Source organism: Schistocerca piceifrons, chromosome 4 (assembly GCF_021461385.2).
Source record: "Schistocerca piceifrons isolate TAMUIC-IGC-003096 chromosome 4, iqSchPice1.1, whole genome shotgun sequence".
Lineage (NCBI taxonomy): Eukaryota > Metazoa > Arthropoda > Insecta > Orthoptera > Acrididae > Schistocerca > Schistocerca piceifrons.
The window spans coordinates 32,082,280-32,102,919 of NC_060141.1; the positions used below are offsets into that span (position 1 = coordinate 32,082,280).

Here is a 20,640-nt window from a genome sequence, read left to right on the forward strand (position 1 = left end):
GTTCTCCAGATGGCTGAAAGAAATTTTTAATGCTACTGTTGAACCATTTATGTAATTTCTTACAGTTTTTAAGTTTTCCCTAATTACTAATCCAGTCTTATCAGTTATTTTGGATATTAACAACAGTGAATTGCTCATTTCTAAATCAGCTAATGGCACAAGAGCAGCAAAAAACTAGGTTGAGCTGCCGACCATATTATGGCATTTCATGAGCACTACATCCATTTACAATAACTGTGTCTCACAGTGCCTTCCACCCAGCTTACTATTCTGGTACTGAGTGTGACTATATACTGGTATTTCTACTGGTATTTAAGTACTGGCGCCATAAGCAGGTGTGAATAAAGTTGATTATTACAAGGTGTGTGGCTGGTGGATACTTTCATCAGCAGTAATTCATGCGTCTAAGTTCGCACCTCCGCAGTCTCTCGCTACTTTTATCACTGTAACAGTCTAAATTGATTGATGTTTTAACTCTCCTTTGAATAGAGTGATATTTACCTCTTCTTTCTTGAATAGAAAGATACACCATGCAGCTCCATGATAATAATGCAGTATAATACAATCACAAATAATGTCACAGAGTTTTCCAAAGTTTGCATGCTACGGTGTATCCAGATATCATTTTCAGGATGAAGCAATTTAGAAATGAAAGAAAATGCCTTCCTTTCCAGAAGATATATTGTAAAAACTTTTACACAAATATATAATATAGTTGTTATCTGACGTACACACAGTATGTCCACCCAGAATCATGGACGGGATGAGACAGGTAGTTGAGGAGTGAAAAATTTGGTATTGGCTTAAGGAAACATTAGAACACAGATATATGTTCATCTTTCTTTTTGTACATATCTCTTCTGGGTGCAGGCATATTTATATTGTGTCTTTACCCCCCCCCCCACACACACACACACACACTGTGTTCCAGTACTGATTAAATTACATATACTTTATTACTAAATGAAAATAAGATCTATTACAACTGCCCTCCTGCAGTATATCAGCATTTGCCATGATTACTATATGACAATATACAGTAGTGGTGCATTTTACAAATGTACATAACATACATCATCAAATTTCATGTGAAAGTACCATTAATCTACTTTTTGACTGGATATTAAATCCCTTTATTTTTGGCCAAGTTTATATCTTATTTATCCTCTGCACATGTCAGCTTTATTTATATTAGAATTAAAGATAGTTCAGCCTTGGGTCTATAACTTTGTAGACGATGATGATAAGCACATTGTTATAGTGTCCAGAGGATAGCTCTGTAGAATAAGTGCACACTGATGTGTGTCTGGTTAAAAAGTTTGATGCCATGACAGAGAAGCCATGAAGTTCCAACCATGGTTATACAGATCACATTGTCCATCACACATTTCAGTTTCCAAAAGGCCATCCCATATCATCGGCATCATGCCGAGAGCTCACCATATTCCAGATAAGCCCATAAATTACTTGCTTTGCCGAGAGCTCACCATATTCCAGATAAGCCCATAAATTACTTGCTTTAATTTCTCCTTTGTAGTAAACTTCAGCATCAAACTCCACTATAAAGGTCACTTAGAATTTTTTCGTCATTGTAGGCGCACACAAGCTTGATCACTGCATGACACGAGTGTGTATTCCTCATTCAACACATGTTAAACATAGGCTATGTGGACAGTTTTTCTTGAAGTCCCTTTTCATTTTACATATGTTAAATACCCTTTTCATAAGCAGTTTTTCTTACATGAGTTTCTACAAGTGCATAAAATTTTACACCACTTAAATAAAGAAATTAAAACACGATGTAAATTTGATCCTTAGAACTACTCATAAAGGTCATTTTAATATTAGCTGACATGTTAGGCCTAATACATTTTACTTATATGGAAGTTTATACATGAATTTGTCACATCATCTTAAGTAACTAATGACTTATCTTATTTCTATTTACACACTTGTAAATAACAAGAGAGAAACTTATCCTAAAACTAACTGAACATCTTTCATAACTTATATTGAAATATTTTCAGTATACTTAAGCACAATAACTTCATGAGTTGGTTTAATCTTTTGTCAAACCCATGAAGCATACAAATTCCTTTAGGTCGTTGTGTGGATAAAGGCTCTTGCCCTTTCCACTTATAGGGTAAGCCAGTCTGTATGATCCTGGATGAGAGATTTGTGTAATTAAAAATGGGCCAGTGTACAAGAGCTGCCATTTGTGGTTAAGTTTTCCATGTTTGGTAGACTTTGGGTGCATTCGTAACAATACTTTTTGTCCTATATGGAATTTTACAGTGTGCCCTAATCTTTTGTCTTAAGACTTTCTCTGATCTGCCTTTTCTCATACTCCTAGGTTAATCAAGGCTTGGCATATTTTTTCTCCAAATGACATATCTCCCTTGGGTGCTTTAGACAGTGGTTTTCCCCACTCATCCATTTCCCTTGGTTAGGATATGTCGGTGGAGCAGTACTCCTTTGTAAATACTATAAAAATTATTAAATTATTATCATCATCTCCTTCACATAGTTTGAGTTTTACCTTTTTCCAGTGTGGAGCTTCTTGCAATTGCTCCAGGTTTTCAAACATTTTTACATAATAGGGTTGGTGTGTTTTGTCTTGCATAAGTAGGATGCAGATTTCAGAATTCTGTTCAGTGAGTTCTAAAACTTCATTTAACCCTTGGAGTAGCCTCGATGAGATATCGGCAGTTATTTTTATTTAACTTTGATGTACACTACCTTGAAACTGAGTTCCTGCAAGTAAAGGCACCATCTGGCTATTCCTCTGTGCAGCAATTTGCACGTCAAGAGAAAAGAAAGTGCTTGGTGGTCATAGTAGACTTTGGTGTGATTTCCCCACAAATAATATTCGAATTTCTTTAAAGCCCACACTACAGAGAGACCTTTGCGCTCCATTACTGGATATGATTGCTCATTCAGTAAGAATTCTGATTGCAAAAGTAATTATCTCAGGTATTTGTTGTCCATCTGTCTCAGTGATTTGGAATAGGCATGCCCCCAGACCCTGCAAAGATGCATCAGTGCTTAAAGGAAACTCTTGTGACAAATCTGTGTGATGGAATATGAGGTCTGTTCAACAATTCCGAAACTTTGTCCCCAAAAATTTTTTACATTTAACTTTTACTAATTGTGCACATTCTCCTTAAATACTCTCCTCCACAACTGATACACCACTCCCAATGCTATTTCCACTTCCAGAAGCAGTCTTGGTACACCTTTAGTTAGATCATGCAAAGCACTATCTGCAGATTTTGTTTCATGTCATCTATCATTGCAAATCTTCATAACCATAGACCCATGTCTCATCAGTTATGATTCTCTTAAGGATCATCTCGTTCTCATCTGCGTGATCCAAAGAGCTGTTTATAGATTGTGAGATGAAGGTCTTTCTGGTCTTGACTCATCAGCTGTGGGACCAACTTGGCAGCAATACAATGCATTCCAAGATGCTATGTCAGGATTTTATGACATGACCCAGCTGAAATGCTACATTCTTCTACAGTCTCTTACAGTACGTCTTCGACTGACATGCACAATTTCATTGACGTTGCTGACATGAGCGTTGTTGGTAGATGTCGAAGGGCATCTTGAATGAGGGTCATCTTTAACTTCCATCCAGCCATTTTTAAACCATGTGAACCATTCATAACACTGAGTATGGCTTAATCACTCATCACCATAGGCTTCCTGCATCATTTGGTGTGTCTCTGTAAAGATTTTCTCGTGTTTCACGCAAAACTTAATGCAGATGTGTTGCTCTTCTAACTCTGTGATCTTGCAATTTGCAAACAGTGTGACACAACATTGTACTCAGTGCAGTACTGAACAATAACTAACAGACATACAACAGTGAAACTTCTGGCAGTTACACATTAAGCACAGTGGTGCGCAGGGATGCCAAACGCGTTTCGCTCTCACACGCCATAGGTGTGAAATTACGAATGTCATGGAATTTTTTGAACAGACCTTGTATATTTGCATTGAATAGAGCTTCTTTTAAGTTTTCAAAGTCATTTGACTTTGATTGGTCCATATCCAAGGGGTAATTCTCTATAACAAGTTTAACAGGGCATCACTGTTCAGCAAATGGTCAGAAATAAATTTCTAGAGAATGACACTAAGCCCAGATAGACTTTGAGTAGTTTTTTTTTATGAGGCAGAGGGAAAATGTTTGACTACATCTAGTTGCCCTATATCTGGCAAAATACCTTGGAGTGATATGATGTGTCCTACGAATTTGACCTTTCCCTTCCCAAATTCAGACTTCTTTAAATTCGCTATTTTGAGAATCGCTATGGTACTTGTCCCAAAAGTCACAAATGCTCTTCACTGGTAGGCTTTGCTATTAGCAAGTCATTCACATAGATAGTGATTTTATTAAGTAGTTCTGGACATAAAATTTTGTCTAATTTATAAATGAAGACACCTGCTCTTACGTTCAAGCCGAGAAGCAGGACACAAAATGCATAGCTTCTGCCCCCATGTATAAAGGCTGTGAACTTCTTACTATCTTCATGGAGAGTAGACAGGCAGAAAGAACTGCCTGCTACTGCCGTTGCATTGTTTGGCTGCATACGGATATTCTCCTTGTTTACTTGTGCAACTGGTATTGACACTGGCAGTGACTGTTGCATTTTATACTCCCCTTCATCTCCACCTGAAGGACTCGTAGTAAATGGTGGATAGGTATTGCAGCTCTCTAATCTGCCAGACTGCACGTGATTGGTAGCGATTAGTGGCTCCTTTGTGATATCAGTACCACTAGTTAAACTGTTCCACAATTTTTCTTCCACTGCTTTTAAACCTGATTCAATCCTGCCAATTAGTTCATTTTCCTTCTCCTTGACTATGTCTTCAATCCCTTCTACATAAATCTTATACTCTTGCACTACCTTCTGTGATAGTGTTGTACCCTTATCTAGTAATCCTGATGCAGCTCTCACCATTAAGTTCTTTATGCCCTTACCAATTCTTTCTTGTGTTTCTGTTATGAACTTATTGCTCAGTTTTAAGTTACTAATTTCTACAGAAGTTCCTGTACTTCCTCAGGCAAATCTTTACATATAGTTTGCAACTCAGTAATAGTATCTTGCATCTCCTTTACACTTATATTAATTCCTAATTGAGTCCCCTGCATTTTAATCTGTGTATTTCTCACGTTTTCTAGCTTACCTGCCATTTCCTCCTGTGCCTTGTCAATATACAAGACATTTTTACCGAGCTTATCTATTTCCTGAGACAAATCTGTCAATAACTCCACTTTTAATTGTTTTTCTATTTTGGTCAACTTACATGTTAAATCGTTTGCTAGGTCAGAGCACAACTTTTTCCTTAGTTTATCAAATTATTGCATTTGTTCATTTGAAAGTTCTTCAGATTTTTGTGTCACATGATTCCTAAAATCATTAAATGTTTGTGTTTGATGTTTTGAAGAATCTTTGACTTTTTGTGCAACATTATTTTTGTGCTTGTTCATTCCAAATTCATTATAAGTTTTCATCATCACTTGGATAAGTTGTATCAATGTTGGGGTATCATTTTGAACACCTACTAAGTCATATGTGATTACATTCAGGTCCACTTCAGCCAATACAGAAATTTTAGATCTACTAGAATCTGTGCTCATGTGAAAAAATGCTTGTCAGTGGTATTTGTGAATTTATTTCGTCTATCATAAGTAAAGTCATGTCATTACTCACAAGATTGCCATCCTCAATCATAGTTCAGCTTAAATAATAATTGGAGTTTTCGTCTGACATGTTCATGCTCTCTTGTGCTTGTACATTAATCACTGAATTGGCACAACAGTTTTATCTGCTGTATCCCTTTCTGTCCTTGTGATTTACTAATTGCAAATTTTGAAATGAATATCCCTTTCTTAATTACTCTGAGAAGATTTTTCTGAAATATCTTGTGACATGTTGCAAACATATATTGCAACTCTTTGTTGTGGCACTTACATTTATTCAGAATTATTAACCAAAAAATGATTTTTAATAAATAGATTGTTTTACTGCAATTTAAAATGCTCCACTTTTTAGGATGGGAAGGAAGAGGTACTTCTACTATTAGATATGAGTGAGGCACTACCAACAACTTTCCTAACTTCTTGATGAGTTTTAAAATTTTTTTTCTCGTAGTTTCCACACAGATTTTATTGTCCATCCATGCATATCCTTCTTTTGTGATTTTTCCTCTCTTTCTCTTGGCAATATTATTCATTTCATGCAACGAAGAAAACAAAAGATTATCAATACAATGGAAAATTTTTATAATATGTTATATATATTTTAATTACTTCAGTTATCTATACCAGGCATTGTCCTTTTTTATGATTACCAGTTATACTGGTATTTAAGTACTGGCACTGTAAGGAAGTGCAAATAATGTGGATTATTTCAAAGTGGGCGGCTGGCGGATCCTTTCACCACCACCAGTTCATGCATCTAACTTTGCACCTCCACAGTCTCTCACTACAATTACCACTGTAACAGTCTAAATTGATTCATATATTAACTCTCCTTTGACCAGAGTGATATTTACCTCTTCTTTCTTGAAGAAAAAGAAGCACTGTCCATCTCCACGACGAAGAATGCAGTATGGTGAAATCATAAATAATGTTGCTGTTATACAGGGAGATCACAGGCTGTGGTGTACCCAGGTATCATTTTCAGGATGAAGCAATTTAGGATTGAAAGAAACTCCTAAATTTCCAGATGTATTGTAAAAACTTTTATACGAATATATGTATTGTTATCTGACATACATGCAATACGTTCACCCAAAATCACGGGTGGGAAGAAACAAATAGTTGAAGAGTGAAAAATAAATCGGGTTAAGGAAACACTAGAACATAGATACATGTTCATCTTTCTTTTCATACATATCTCTTTTTGGCATGGGCAAGTTTATATTGCATCTTTGCTCCGCACAGTGTTCTGATACTAATTAAATGAGATACAGTTTGTAGCTAAACCAAAATAAGATCTTATGAATGGTGGGCTCCAGAGGTCAAACATGACCTCTGCTTAAGACAGTATTACTACTCAGGGCACATATTCATTGAAAGCACCAATGGTGGCTGGTAATCAGTTGAAATCGATTTGCAAAAGTGAATAAATAAAACATGATTTTGCGACTGGTTGATGCTTATTTGGTAATTTTAAAATAAGATTTATCACATGTTGCACCTGCAACTTGTGTAGTATAATGTGTACAGGCTCTCCAATGATCATGTGCATTGTTCTAATGTCATTGGAATATATCAGTGGAAAGAGCAGAGTTAAGGACAACTTCTATTTTTGTAATCCCATCTGGCATCGATTTCTTTAATTATAACTATAATTTTGTATTTGTCTCATGAATTGCTCACTTTTATGACTGTTTCTAGCAATAGTGTTCTGTTATTGTGCTTATTTGTTCATTATATGTTGTTTTATTGCCATGAGTTATTTTAACAATTTCTCTATTCAGTTTAACAGAACTTGACTACCTTGCTGTTGTGACCACATAAATATGGGTTGAAGGCATCACCCTTCAGGTGTGTAATATAAATGATTTATTGCTGAAACACTGGAAAGTCCAGGTCGGATAACAACAGTTATAAAAAGGACAGGTTGCTACTCTCAATAAAGATTACACATGGAATTGCAGATAGGCAAACTAAAAGGCTTTAGACACAGAGCTTTTGGTCAAAGCATGCTTCAGAAAAGAAAAGGAAGGAAAACACACACACATTCACACAAGCAGGCACACTTAAAACACACATGACCACTATCTATCTCTGGTTGCTCTAGCCAGACTGCAGCTGCTGCATTGAATGAAAGCAGCAGTCAAGAATGGGGCATGGAAGGGAAGGGATATCAGAGTAGGGGTGGATGGAGAAAAAGAGCATTGTCTGGTTGAAGCGAGCAGGGATGAGAAGATGGCAAGACAAGACTGCCTGGCATGGTGTTGAGAGGCTGTGAGGATGTGGGCAGGGACGGTGAGGGCTGGGGGAGGGGGGGTTAAAAAAGGAGAGGAAGAAAGACTGGTGGGCACACTGCCAGAGAGCAGTGTGCAATGAGGGTGAGGGGACGTGAATTGGGAGGAGGTGGTGGGACGGAGGTGGCCATGTCATATACCAGTTTTGCAAGCATTGCACAGCTTTTTGTATTGGTATGGCTACTAACCAGCTATTCACCAGAATGAATGGCCACCACAAAACCATGGCCAAGAGCAAAGCAGACCACCCCGTGGCGCAACATGCAGCTGAACATAACATGTTTGATTTCAATGGCTGCTTCACAACCCGGGCCATCTGGATTCTCCCCTCCACCACAAGTTTTTCTGAACTGCACAGATTGGAGTCATCCATACAACACATTCTTCAGTCCAGAAATTATCCCGGCCCCAAATTTACAATAACCTAATATCCCCACACCCTCTACCCAACTGTTTCCTTCTCTTCTGTCCTATCACCTCCTTCCAATTCATGTTCCCTCATCCTCATTGCACACTGCTCTGTGGCAATGCGTCCACCAGTCTTTACCCTTCTCTGCTCCTCTCTTTTGCTGCTTCTCATTTCCCCTCCCCCCGTCCACCACAGCATCCTGAAACTGCACCAGGCAGCCTTGCCATGCTGTCTTCTAGTCCCTGTCCGCTCTGCGAGACAGTGGTCTTCTCTCTCTCCCACCCGTACGCTGCTATCCCTCCCCTTCCCTGCCGCACTCCCAACTGTCGCTTTCATTCAATGCAGCAGTTACAATCTGGCTAGTGGATGGAGATAGTGGTTGTGTGTGCGTTAAGTGTGTCTGCTTGTGTGAATGTGTGCATGTTTTCTTTTTCTTTTTTCTGAATAAGGCTTTCGCTGTGCCTGTCTGCAACTCAACAAGTCATCTTTATGATGAGTAGCAATATTTCCTTTTCACAGTTCATTTATTATTTGTTTATTAGCTGCATTAAAACAATAAACAGCATCATGTTTCATGATTGTGCCATTTTATACTTTCGTTATTTAAATCATTTTAATTTCAAACATCATTCTGTTCGATACTCAGGATGATCTAATCAAATAGTTGACTTGGTGCCTTCTGCACATTAATATATTTTCAGTTTTCTTTTGTTAATTAAATAGATGAAATGTTACTTAGAGGACATAATCAGTGGTTCTAATGAACTCAAAATAAATTTTACTTACAATACTTCCGTCCTCCCTGTACAGTTAAAAGAAACTGCTGCATTTCAAAATTCTGTTTTCTCATTTCAATCTGCTCTATCATCAGGTTGGCAATCAACTGGTGCCATCCTGGTGATTAGAAGGAGGAGGAGAAGATTAGTGTTTAACATCCCATTGACAATGAGGCCATTAGAGACACAGCAAAAGCTCTAATGGGGAAGGAAACCAGCCATACCCTTTCAAAGAAACCATCCCATCATATGCCTGAAGTGATTAGGGAAATCACGGAACCCCTAAATCAAGATGACCAGACACAGGTTCGAACTATTTTCCTCCCAAATGTGAGTCCAGTGTGCTAACCACTATGCAACCTTGCTTGGTCCCTGGTGATTACTTGGTCATCTTATAGATGTTGGACATTGAATGTTGTCATCTTGAAAAGACCAACTACAGTCCGTTTTCTATTACAAATCACACTGGATCCGCTACCTCCTCTAATAAACTGAACGTCAGTCATTCACTTCCTTTATTAATTAAAAAAAGATCTGTAAACATGTATTCTTCAGTTTCACACTGTGTTCTAATCCTTGTCATCCAAATGTTTCTTTTGCTTGTACTTCTATAACTGTCTCTGTTGCCACAGTCTTAGTCCTGTGTTGCCAACTGAAGGCTTCAGGCAATGCTGTAACAATTGCGCTCACACTTCAGGAATTGCAATGTTAAATGAAATTTTTTAAAAAATATTGTTACCCCTAGATTTAAGGCCTCATTGAGGTTATCAAAATAACACAAGGTGAATTCTTTCAGGGAGAGGGGAGGAGGTATACAATGTGCCCTTATGCCCAATCACAAAAAATTTTTATTGTTAAATTATACAAAGAGGTATGGGTATGGGAAGGGGAGGCTGGCTAAGCTTATAGGTGACAGTGTAGTGGGTGGTGGTGGTGGTGGTGGTGTCACTCATGGAAAAATTCCTGTAGTAGTTGGTGTTAGAGCTGCACCTTCTCTGGATTGAAGTCAGCTGATAGGTATACCTGCTTAAAGGAAGTCCCTCTAACTAAGGGCTCACCTTCAGAGGACGTCATGTTTCCAAGTAGAGAAGGAATTAGCATATTTTATCTAAATATAAGAGGTATTAGAGATAAAGTTAGTGAACTGCTTATAGATGTAGACTCTGAAATTATTGGTATATCAGAGCACCACTTAAATAATTTGACAATTCAGAGGCTTCCTTTACCAGGCTACAGATTAGCTGGCTGTTTCTCAAGGAGTTTCTTGCGGGGTGGGGTAGTGGCTATGTACATAAAAAACAGTATTCCATTTGAGCCCATAGACGTATCACAACACTGCACTGAACAGATATTTGAATTTTGTGCAGCAGTTGTTGAATTTAGTGAAACTAAACTTCTAATTATTGTTGTTTATAGGTCTCCTAACTCCGACTTCAGAGCATTTCTGCTCAAGCTAGAGAGGGTTCTTGATTCACTTTTTAGGAAGTACCAGAAACTACTTATATGTGGTGATGTCAATATAAATTTTGTGTATGATGGTGCAAGGAAAAGGATGTTGATAGATCTCCTAAATTCATATGATTTGATGCAGATTGTGTTTTTTCCAACTAGGGTGCAGGGGAACAGTAGCACAGCCATAGACAATATTTTTATTCATTCTTCATTACTAGATGGGCGTTCTGTTAGTAAAAGCATGAATGGCCTTTCAGACTATGATGCACAAATTTTAACACTAAAACGCTTTTGCACTCAAACCAATGTCATATTTAATTACAAACTATGTAGGAAAGTTAATCCAACAGCAATAGAGAGTTTTTTAAACCCTGTCATGGAACAAGAGTGGCAGGACGTTTATAGTGCCAATAATATAGATGATAAATACAATGCTTTCCTTAACACATTTCTCATGCTCTTTGAGAGTTGCTTTCCATTAGAACATTCTAAACAGGGTACTAGCAGTAATGGGTAGCCTGGGTGGCTGACTCGTGGGATAAAGATATCGTGTAGAACGAAGTGGGAAGTATATCAAAATGTTAGAAGTAGTCACAATCAAGCTACAGTTGCCCATTACAAGCAGTACTGTAAGGTGCTTAAAAATGTTATTAGGAAGGCAAAAAGTATGTGGTATGCAAATAGAATAGCTAATTCACAGGATAAAATTAAAACCATATGGTCAGTTGCGAAGGAAGTGTCTGGTTAGCAGCACAAGGTTGACAATATAAAGTCAGTTCCCAGTAATAATATTTCTGTTACTGATAAATCAGATATATGTACAGTATTTAAAAATCATTTTCTGAGCATTGCTGGTGAATTAAATAAAAATTTAGTTTCTACAGGAAATCATATAACTTTCTTGGCAATTGCCTTTCCGAGACTGATGTCTGAAATACTCCTCTGTGATACAGACAAGAGGGAGATTGAGTCAATAATTAAATCACTGAAGATTAAGGACTCTCATGGTTATGATGGAGTGTCTAGCAGAATATTAAAGTACTGTGCTGCACTTGTTAGCCCTGTATTTAGCATTATTTGTAATTATTCCTTTGGGAATGGTCAGTTTCCTGAATGATTAAAGTACTCAGCCATAAAGCCACTTCATAAAAAGGGAGAAAGGGATGACTTAGACAATTTTAGACCTATTTATATGCCATCAAGGTTTGCAAAAGTTATTGAAAAGGCTGTGTATGTAAGGATAATTGATTATTTTATATCACACAATTTGCTTTCAAATGTACAGTTCGGCTTTGGATGTCGTTTAACTGAAAATGCTATATTCTCTTTTCTCTGTGAGGTACTGGATGGGCTCAACAAAAGCTTCCGAATGCTTGGCATATTTTTTGATTTAACTAAGGCATTTGATTGTGTTGATCACAAAATATTGCTCCAGAAGTTGGACCATTACAGAATACGGATAACTCTAAAATATTTCTGTTTGCTGATGACACTAGCTTGGTAGTACAGGATGTTGTGTGCAACATTGGTTTCTCAGTTTCAAATAGTGCAGTACATGACCTAAGTTCATGTCTTGTAGAAAATAAAGTAACGCTAAATCGCAGTAAGACTCAGTTTTTACAGTTTCTAACATACAATTCAACAAAACCTGACGTTTTAATTTCACAGAATGGGTATATGATTAGTGAAACTGAACAGTTCAAATTTCTAGGTGTTCAGATACATAGTAAGCTGTCGTGGAAAGCCCACATTCGGGATATTGTTCAGAGACTTAATACTGACATTTTTACTATTCAAACGGTATCAGAAGTGAGTGATCGTTCGACACGAAAATTAGTCTACTTTGCTTATTTTCATTCACTTATGTCATATGGTATTATATTTTGGGGTAACTCTTCCCATTCTAAAAGGATATTTTTGGCTTAGAAACGGGCGGTTCAGGCAATAAGTGGTGTGAGTTCACAATCCTCTTGTTGACTTCTGTTCAAGAGTCTGGGTATTTTGACATTGGCCTCTCTATATCCATATTCCTTATTGTCATTTCTTGTTACCAATATTAGTTTATTCCCAAGAATAAGCTGCTTTCACTTGATTAATACTCGTCAGAAATCACACCTGCATTTGGATTGGACTTCCTGAACTCTTGTGCAAAAAGGTGAGCCGTATACTGCTACATCCATTTTCAACAAGCTGGCACTCAAATTCAAAAATCTTAGCAGTAATCCACTTGCTTTTAAATTGAAACTGGAGAGTTTCCTCATGGGTCACTCCTTCTATTCTGTCGAGGAGTTCCTTGAAAAATTAAGCTGATTCTTATTGTATTGCTGATAGTGTTTACTTAAACTTATGGACTGACTTTTTTCAGGTTCATGAACATTTGTTTTTATCTGTTATTGCTTCTATGTTGTAATTTCATGTACTGACATGTTCCATGACCTTGGAGATTTGGTCCTACAGAACTTGACGTGTAAATAAAAATAAATAAAAGAAAGTCACCTTCTCATCTATCATCTTTCCACTAATGCAGCAAAAGTCAATCATTTCATTTAAATAGTCAGAATCCCTGTCACAAAAGTCACCCTGCAAATTAGATCATGACACACAGTCACTAACTTGTGAGACTGGGGGTATCATGGCTGCCACTGAGAGACATCTCTCTCTTCTGTTCCAAGCTGCTGCCTAGAACAGATGCTAAACAGCTTAGTCTTCTTCACCTTTGAATTTCCCTTCTCCTCTTGAAGCTACCTTCTCTCATCCTGCTGGTAGTTTGTACAATGCAATTCCCCTTATCAGTTAAATGCTTTTTTCTCTGAGCATGACAGTATATTAATTACAAGTCCAAACTGCTTTCCAATCTTCACTACACCCCTGAGTGGGTCTATACTGAAGTATGCATTGCTCATTTTTAGTCTACCATTATGAATTCTGGCTTACAGTTTGTAAGAGGCAACAAATGAATATAATCTTTGTAGTTATTTCAAACAGTTTTTCACTTTTGATATCAATATAATAGAGGGAAACATGCCACGTGGGAAAAATTATATATAAAAACAAAGATGAGGTGACTTACCGAACGAAAGCGCTGGCAGGTCGATAGACACACAAACAAACACAAACATACACACAAAATTCAAGCTTTCGCAACAAACTGTTGCCTCATCAGGAAAGAGGGAAGGAGAGGGGAAGACGAAAGGAAGTGGGTTTTAAGGGAGAGGGTAAGGAGTCATTCCAATCCCGGGAGCGGAAAGACTTACCTTAGGGGGAAAAAAGGACAGGTATACACTCGCACTCACGCACATATCCATCCACACATACAGACACAAGCAGACATATTTAAAAGACCTCATCTTTTAAATATGTCTGCTTGTGTCTGTATGTGTGGATGGATATGTGCGTGAGTGCGAGTGTATACCTGTCCCTTTTTCCCCCTAAGGTAAGTCTTTACACTCCCGGGATTGGAATGACTCCTTACCCTCTCCCTTAAAACCCACTTCCTTTCGTCTTCCCCTCTCCTTCCCTCTTTCCTGATGAGGCAACAGTTTGTTGCGAAAGCTTGATTTTTGTGTGTATGTTTGTGTGTCTATCGACCTGCCAGCGCTTTCGTTCGGTAAGTCACCTCATCTTTGTTTTTATATATAGTTTTTCACTTTTTCTGCATATGTATCACTTTGACTTTTTTCCCATTTTTTGGTCTAATTTTCTGTTTCCAACCTGTATTACAAAAGAGTAACAGTCAATCACCTACCATAATTATACCACCTACACTTTTTATATCATTTTGTGAATTCTCAATACTTTCACCATGATCAGGATTATGTCATTTCTATTTTCAAAAACTGGCACAGAACACTACGAACATAGCATAATGTGTTATAAACTAAGTCTCCCATTCATTGATTCTATTAGTTTTGACCTCTTTGTTGATGATATGTTGCCAAATTCTGTCTTGAAACACTTTTTCAGAATGCTTCTATTTGAAAAATAGACTTACTATATAGTATTTGAAGGTACTCCAAAAGTTTTCATTTAGATTTAAATAAATAGACTGAAAATGTCTTTACCTGTCTTGAAGCGGTGTACAGAAACTGCACTTCTCAGTTCAATATGCTCAAAATAAAATTATTTCCAGAACCTCTTTTTTTCCTTTGGCAAGAGCACAGGTACAGAGTGGCAATTTTATGTACTGTTTTATGCATTTTTTATCTACTGATCAGCAAGTCACATAAATCAGTCATGGTATGTAATTAATAAATTTTCAACACTTCTCTCATGTTTTATGCTGTATTTTAGAACTTACTGATTAAGGTATTTAGCCGTGTGTGTGTGTGTGGATTTTGGGGGGGGGGGGGGGGGCGGTGGCATGTGTGCATGCTAGTTCGCATGACGTAGTGTACACGTTATGTTTTATGGACATTTTATAGTTGCTTTAACCACATGCATGTCACATAAATTTTTATATGTTTTGACCACCTAAAACACCTCATCATCATCATTATTAAGATTTTAAAGAATCTGTCTACAAATACAGTCAAATGGAGATACAAAAAACATATTTTTCCCAGATAATGGAAGAGACACTGATGAACAAAAACTGACAGTAATGCTAGCTTTTGCAACTAGAGCCTCTACAAAGAGCAAAGGAGGAAAGGAAATATTGCAGAAAATGGAACTGTTCAAAGACTAAGCAGGAAATTTGTCAAGCATCCAGAAACTATGAAGGTGTTCTCCAGTTCCAAATGCTAGAATCTGTAGTCTTCGGTAAGAAGTTTTCTTTTTCTAGTTTTGTATAAAAACAGGTACTTTTTGAAGAATCCTGTCTTTATAAATCTTCTATACAAACAAACTCATACAGACACTTACATGTTCCAGAACATAAACTGGATAAGAAATATTCTACGCTGTTATGTGTGTTTATGTGTCATGCATCAATCACCTGCAGATGAGTGACAGCTTTCTTCATTTTTGTTCATTGCTCCCATCCTATAATTTCCATTATCATAATATAGAAAGTATCATTTACTGTATGTAATAATTACCCTGCCAGGACTATATTCTTTAACTTTTATAAATCTCTTCTATTACCGAAATTATCTTACAAACAAACCTCACCTCATTTTTTAATCCTTACCTCATTTTCTATATCACGGACATGAATTAATGATTTCTCTTCTGTTTTGAGCATCTCATCTAATAGATAGTACAATGTAAGGTTTTTTGGCTCTGGTGCACCGGGGTCATACTGTAAATAAAAATAACACTTTATTTTGTGCACAAAAATGTTGAAAGACATTGTAAAAGATCATGTTTACCTCAACAAAACATATGTTTTGACCTTGCAGTATTCTCACATTACAGAACAGGATTAATATGGGACACAATGATAAAGAAAAAAAAACTTCTGATGTAATTTTCTTCTGTGGAACATAAATATTCATGTGGCCCATATTTAGATGCAAAAAGTATTCATCAGGGAAAAGAAAATAATTAGAATATGTCTGGAGTTCACATGTATGCACTTTCAGTCATATGTTTAAGCAGTTGGAAACATTAACGAGTGCCTTCCAGTAAATATGTTAACCAATAACATTTGTTGTCAACAATTCATTGTGGTTCAATAGCAAAGGATTCAACTTTTACAAGCTTTCAGAGCCAGTGGCTCCTTTTTCTGGCAGAAGAGTTGAAGGGGAAGAAAAAGTAGTGAAGAAAATGGACTGATGAGGTTCAGGAAAAGGTTAGAGTTCAGAAAAGTCACCTAGAATCCTCGGTCAGGGAAGACTTACTGTACAGGATGAGAAGGAAAGATTGATTGTTGGGGACTGCACCAAGCAAGATTTGAAAACTTGAGAGCTTCAAGGTCAAGAAAGGGTAATATGCAAGACAGAGACTACTGCTAAAACATTGTGCATGAGTTAATAAGAGCAAAAAGCTGAGTGCATTGTACGTGCTAAGAGGTGGGAAGGGGACAGCGACAAATAGACAGCTCAGAAAATAAAGATGTAGAAAACTGAAATGGAGTGAAGAAAGGACCAGTTACTGTTAAGAAATTCTGAGACCAAAGAAATTAACTTAAATTAAGGCCAGGTGGATAATGACAACTGATGACATACAGGGGGGGGGGGGGGGGGGGGACACAAAAGTAACGCGAATTGGGCTGTGATGGGGAGGGAGAGTGGGGTAACCCATTGTTCAGCCAGGTGTCCATTAAGGTCATGCCACCTGAGTCAGTGAGCAAAGTTGGATAACCGTGAGGGCATCTGTTTGCCCATAAGAGTTTTTTTTAATGAAACAACTTTTTCCATTTTGGCGAAAACATGATGACAGATTGTCGAGAGCAACATGTGGCTGTGAAATTTTGGTTCCTGTTGGGGAAACTGGCTGCAGAAACTATTGCAGTGCTTAAGACTGCTTATGAGGATGCTGCCCTAAGTAAAACCAGAGTCTATAAGTAGTTTTCACATTTTAAAAATGAAGAAATGTCAATTGAAGACCAACCATTCAGGATGCCCCTCAACATCGAGAAGTGATGAAAATGTCAATAAAACCAATGCCCTCATTCATGAAGACCATCACCGAACTCTGTGAGATGTCTGAAATATCATGGAGTTCAATTAAGAGGATTTTATCTGAATATTTGCACACGAGATGGGTTGCAGCCAAATTTGTCCCTCACCTTCTCATAGACGAGCAAAGGGTAGCATCGACTTCAGGCATGTTTTGAGCTTCAAAATCAGCTCAAAGATGACCCTGAATTTTTTTCCTAGGTGATTACTGGTGATGAATCATGGTGCTATGGATACAACCCCAAAACAAAGCAGCAAGCCAATGGAAGACAAGTGGCTCTCCTCATCCCAAAAAAGCTCGCCAAGTGAATTCAAACATCAAGACAATGCTCATTTGTTTCTTTGAATGCAGAGGTGTTGTGGCCAAAGATTTTGTTCCCCCCTGTCAAACAGTCAACCAGGAGTTCTACTTAGAGGTTTTGAAACGATTGAGGGAGAGTATACGGAAGAAAAGGGCTGATCTTTGATGCAAAGTGGACTGGTTCTTCCATCATGACAATACACCAGCCCACACCACCCTCTCTGTAAAGCAGTTTTTGACCTAAAACCAAAACAGCATGACATCAATTATCCCCCCCCCCCCCCCCCCCCCCCCCCCATACTCACCGGATCTAGTCCCCTGTGATTCCTATTTGTTCCCAAGACTCAAAACGGACATTAAAGGAAAGAGTTTTGCCACTGTGGAGGAGATAAGACAAAAATTGCTGGAAGGCATAAAAACATCCCGATAAGTGAATTAAAAACTGTTTTTGAACAATGGAAGGATCATTTGAAGAAGTGTGTTGTGGTCAATGGATAATACCTTGAAGGTGATCAAAATTTGGTTTTAAAAATATTATGAAATAAAGACATTACAATGAATTTCCTCTGTCTATGCCCATTCGTACTAACTGATAGCTTGGTGGTAGTCAAGCTGATATAAAAGGCCAAACAGTGTTTAATATCAGCTGATTATACCGATTCTTTACAGCAATACACCACCATTCTCACCTCAGCCTTCACTGGATGTAATCACCTCACCAGCCTAGTTCAAGAGCAGATTTCCCGGGCCACCACACCCAAACCTGATACTGCTGATCCCTCCAAAAAACCAGCTTAGGAGTACATCACTCATCACCCAGTATTATACTGGTTTTGAATGTATTAATGACTTTCTAAAATCATGCCCTGAAATGAGGTCCATTCTGTCTCAGTTTTGCCCAACACACCTAGAATAGCTTTTTGTCGCCCTCCCAACATTCACAGTATACTTGTCAAACCCTATGCTCCTTCTGCACCCATCTCCCTATGCTATGGCTCCTGCCCCTGTGATCATCCCTGCTGCATGACCTGTCTTATGCACCCTCCCACTACCACCTGTACCAGCTCTGTAACAGGCAAAACATATACTACCAAAGGGAGAGTCACGTGTGAAATGAGACATTATATACTAGCTGTTACATAAACACTGTTCAGCCTTTTACATAACCATGACTAGTTATTAGTTAGTGACTAGTTATTAGAGACCAAGTTATTAGTTAGGATGAATGGGCACAGGCAGAGAGTGTATACTTGCAGTACACAATATCCTGTTTCAGAGCATGCACTACAACATGACACTCATGACCTGGTGCCTGTTTCACTACACATACAATCTGCACTTTTCCCCCAGCCACCAGTTTCTTAGAACTCCACAGGTATGAACTGGTACTCCAAATGTCCTCGGTTCTCGTCACCCACCTGGCCTCAATTTATGTAAATTTCTTTGGTCTCAGCATTTCCTCACTGTAACTATTCCTTTTTCACTCCATTTTAGTTTTCTACATCTTTCATTTTCTGAGCTGTCTATTTGCCACTGTTCCCTCCTGCCTCTATCACATACTTAGCTTTTCGCTCTTATTAACTCGTGCACAGTGTTTTAGCAGTAACCTCTATGTTGTATATTACCCTTTCTTCCACCCTTTAAGCTCACAGGCATTCAAATCTTGCCTGTTGCAGTCCCCAACAATCAATCTTTACCTCTCATCACGTCCAGTAAGTCTCCCCTAACCCGCGATTCTGGGAGACTTTTCTGAACTCTACCCCTTTTCATAAACCTCACCAGTTGTTTTCCTTCAACCCTCTTCCTTCCTCTTCAACCCTTCTGCCACTAGGAGCCACTGGCTCTGAAACCTTGCACACACAATACCTTTTATATGTGTGTTTTCCTGCCACTGCGTGGTGAGTAGATTTTTTATCTATCCAATTACATTATATTTTCAAAAATTGTTTATTTTCACTGAGAGAATTTTATAGTTAGACATTTAATAATTAATGTTTGAAAGATGATGGTAATAGCCTATGAAGAATTTCTCTCTGCCATTTAATTATTGTTTCAATCATTTCAGATTATAGCAGTTGTATGCTATTTTGGAAGTGCATTTGGTTTTTTAATTGTGGTTGATCATTCAGTATGCAATCAGGTTTATTGTGACTGTGGTTGTATATTTCTAATTCCTTTACAAAATTCATTTAAATGCCTTTTTCAGTAAAATGTAATATCTCTTAAGTTTGCTTCGATGTTCATGTCTGTGTTTCCATGTTGGGGCAAGTGAGCAGTGAAAGTTGACATATTTAAGTTGTTGAGCCTAAGAACATCCATGTATTAATGAATCATTGTTGAAACTCCTACTAGTTTGGCCAATGTAAAATTTGAGGCACACAAAACAATTTAATTTATAAATGCCAGGCTTGTGGTGAACTTCAGTTTTTAAATTTAAGCTGAGAACAATTTTGTGTTTCATTTTATTGATTGTGGAAAAACTAATTTTGAAATTTTTGGCCAGAATATGTTTGCAATCCAGTATGACACTTTACCAATGAATGGTACGCAGACATATTTGACGGAATTTTAAGGAGCTATTTGTGCTGAAGTGTTGTTTGTTTGGGCCCATAAGGGAGGCTCACCCACACTGCAGCCAAGGTCAATAACACACACTCGTGCAGTGGTGCTCAACCTGTGGGTAAGCCTGGTGGTGGTAAAAATTTTCTCTGCCAGTATTTAGCTGGCATGGGGAGGAGAGGTGGTGGCATAAACTTCCTGATCATCAGACTTTGTGCCAATGTCCTGTTATAAATACTGAACCTCTCCACAGTGTCTCACAAAGTAAAGACGTGTGACACGGTTGATAGAAATTCATCTGTTGGGTGGGGACATTGAGCTTGGCGTCCCCCTTGGTGCTATTTGCTAAGAGTAGGTTTCACCCTCTCCCTTCCATCATCATCATCATCATCATCATCATCACTGTAATGCTATTAGACACGACAGTAGGAATTACACTTGCATGGAACGGATAGTGTCTTGAAAATGCACTGTAAGACAAATATGAACAAAAATATAACAAGGTGATGGAGTGTAGTCAACTTAAATTATGAGAAGCTGGAGGAATTCAATTTGCAAATAAGACACTAAAGGCAGTAT

General features: G+C 37.9%; 1 protein-coding gene across 1 annotated transcript in view; it reads right to left on the reverse strand.

Moving 5' to 3' along the window:
- Window positions 1-20,640, reverse strand: part of LOC124795570 (dynein regulatory complex subunit 7) — a 319,826-nt gene that overhangs the window by 40,298 nt on the left and 258,888 nt on the right. Inside the window, exon 9 of the mRNA XM_047259642.1 lies at window positions 15,770-15,880. Within this exon, the coding sequence (XP_047115598.1) occupies window positions 15,770-15,880 (111 nt within the window). The remainder of the gene's footprint in view (window positions 1-15,769; window positions 15,881-20,640) is intronic.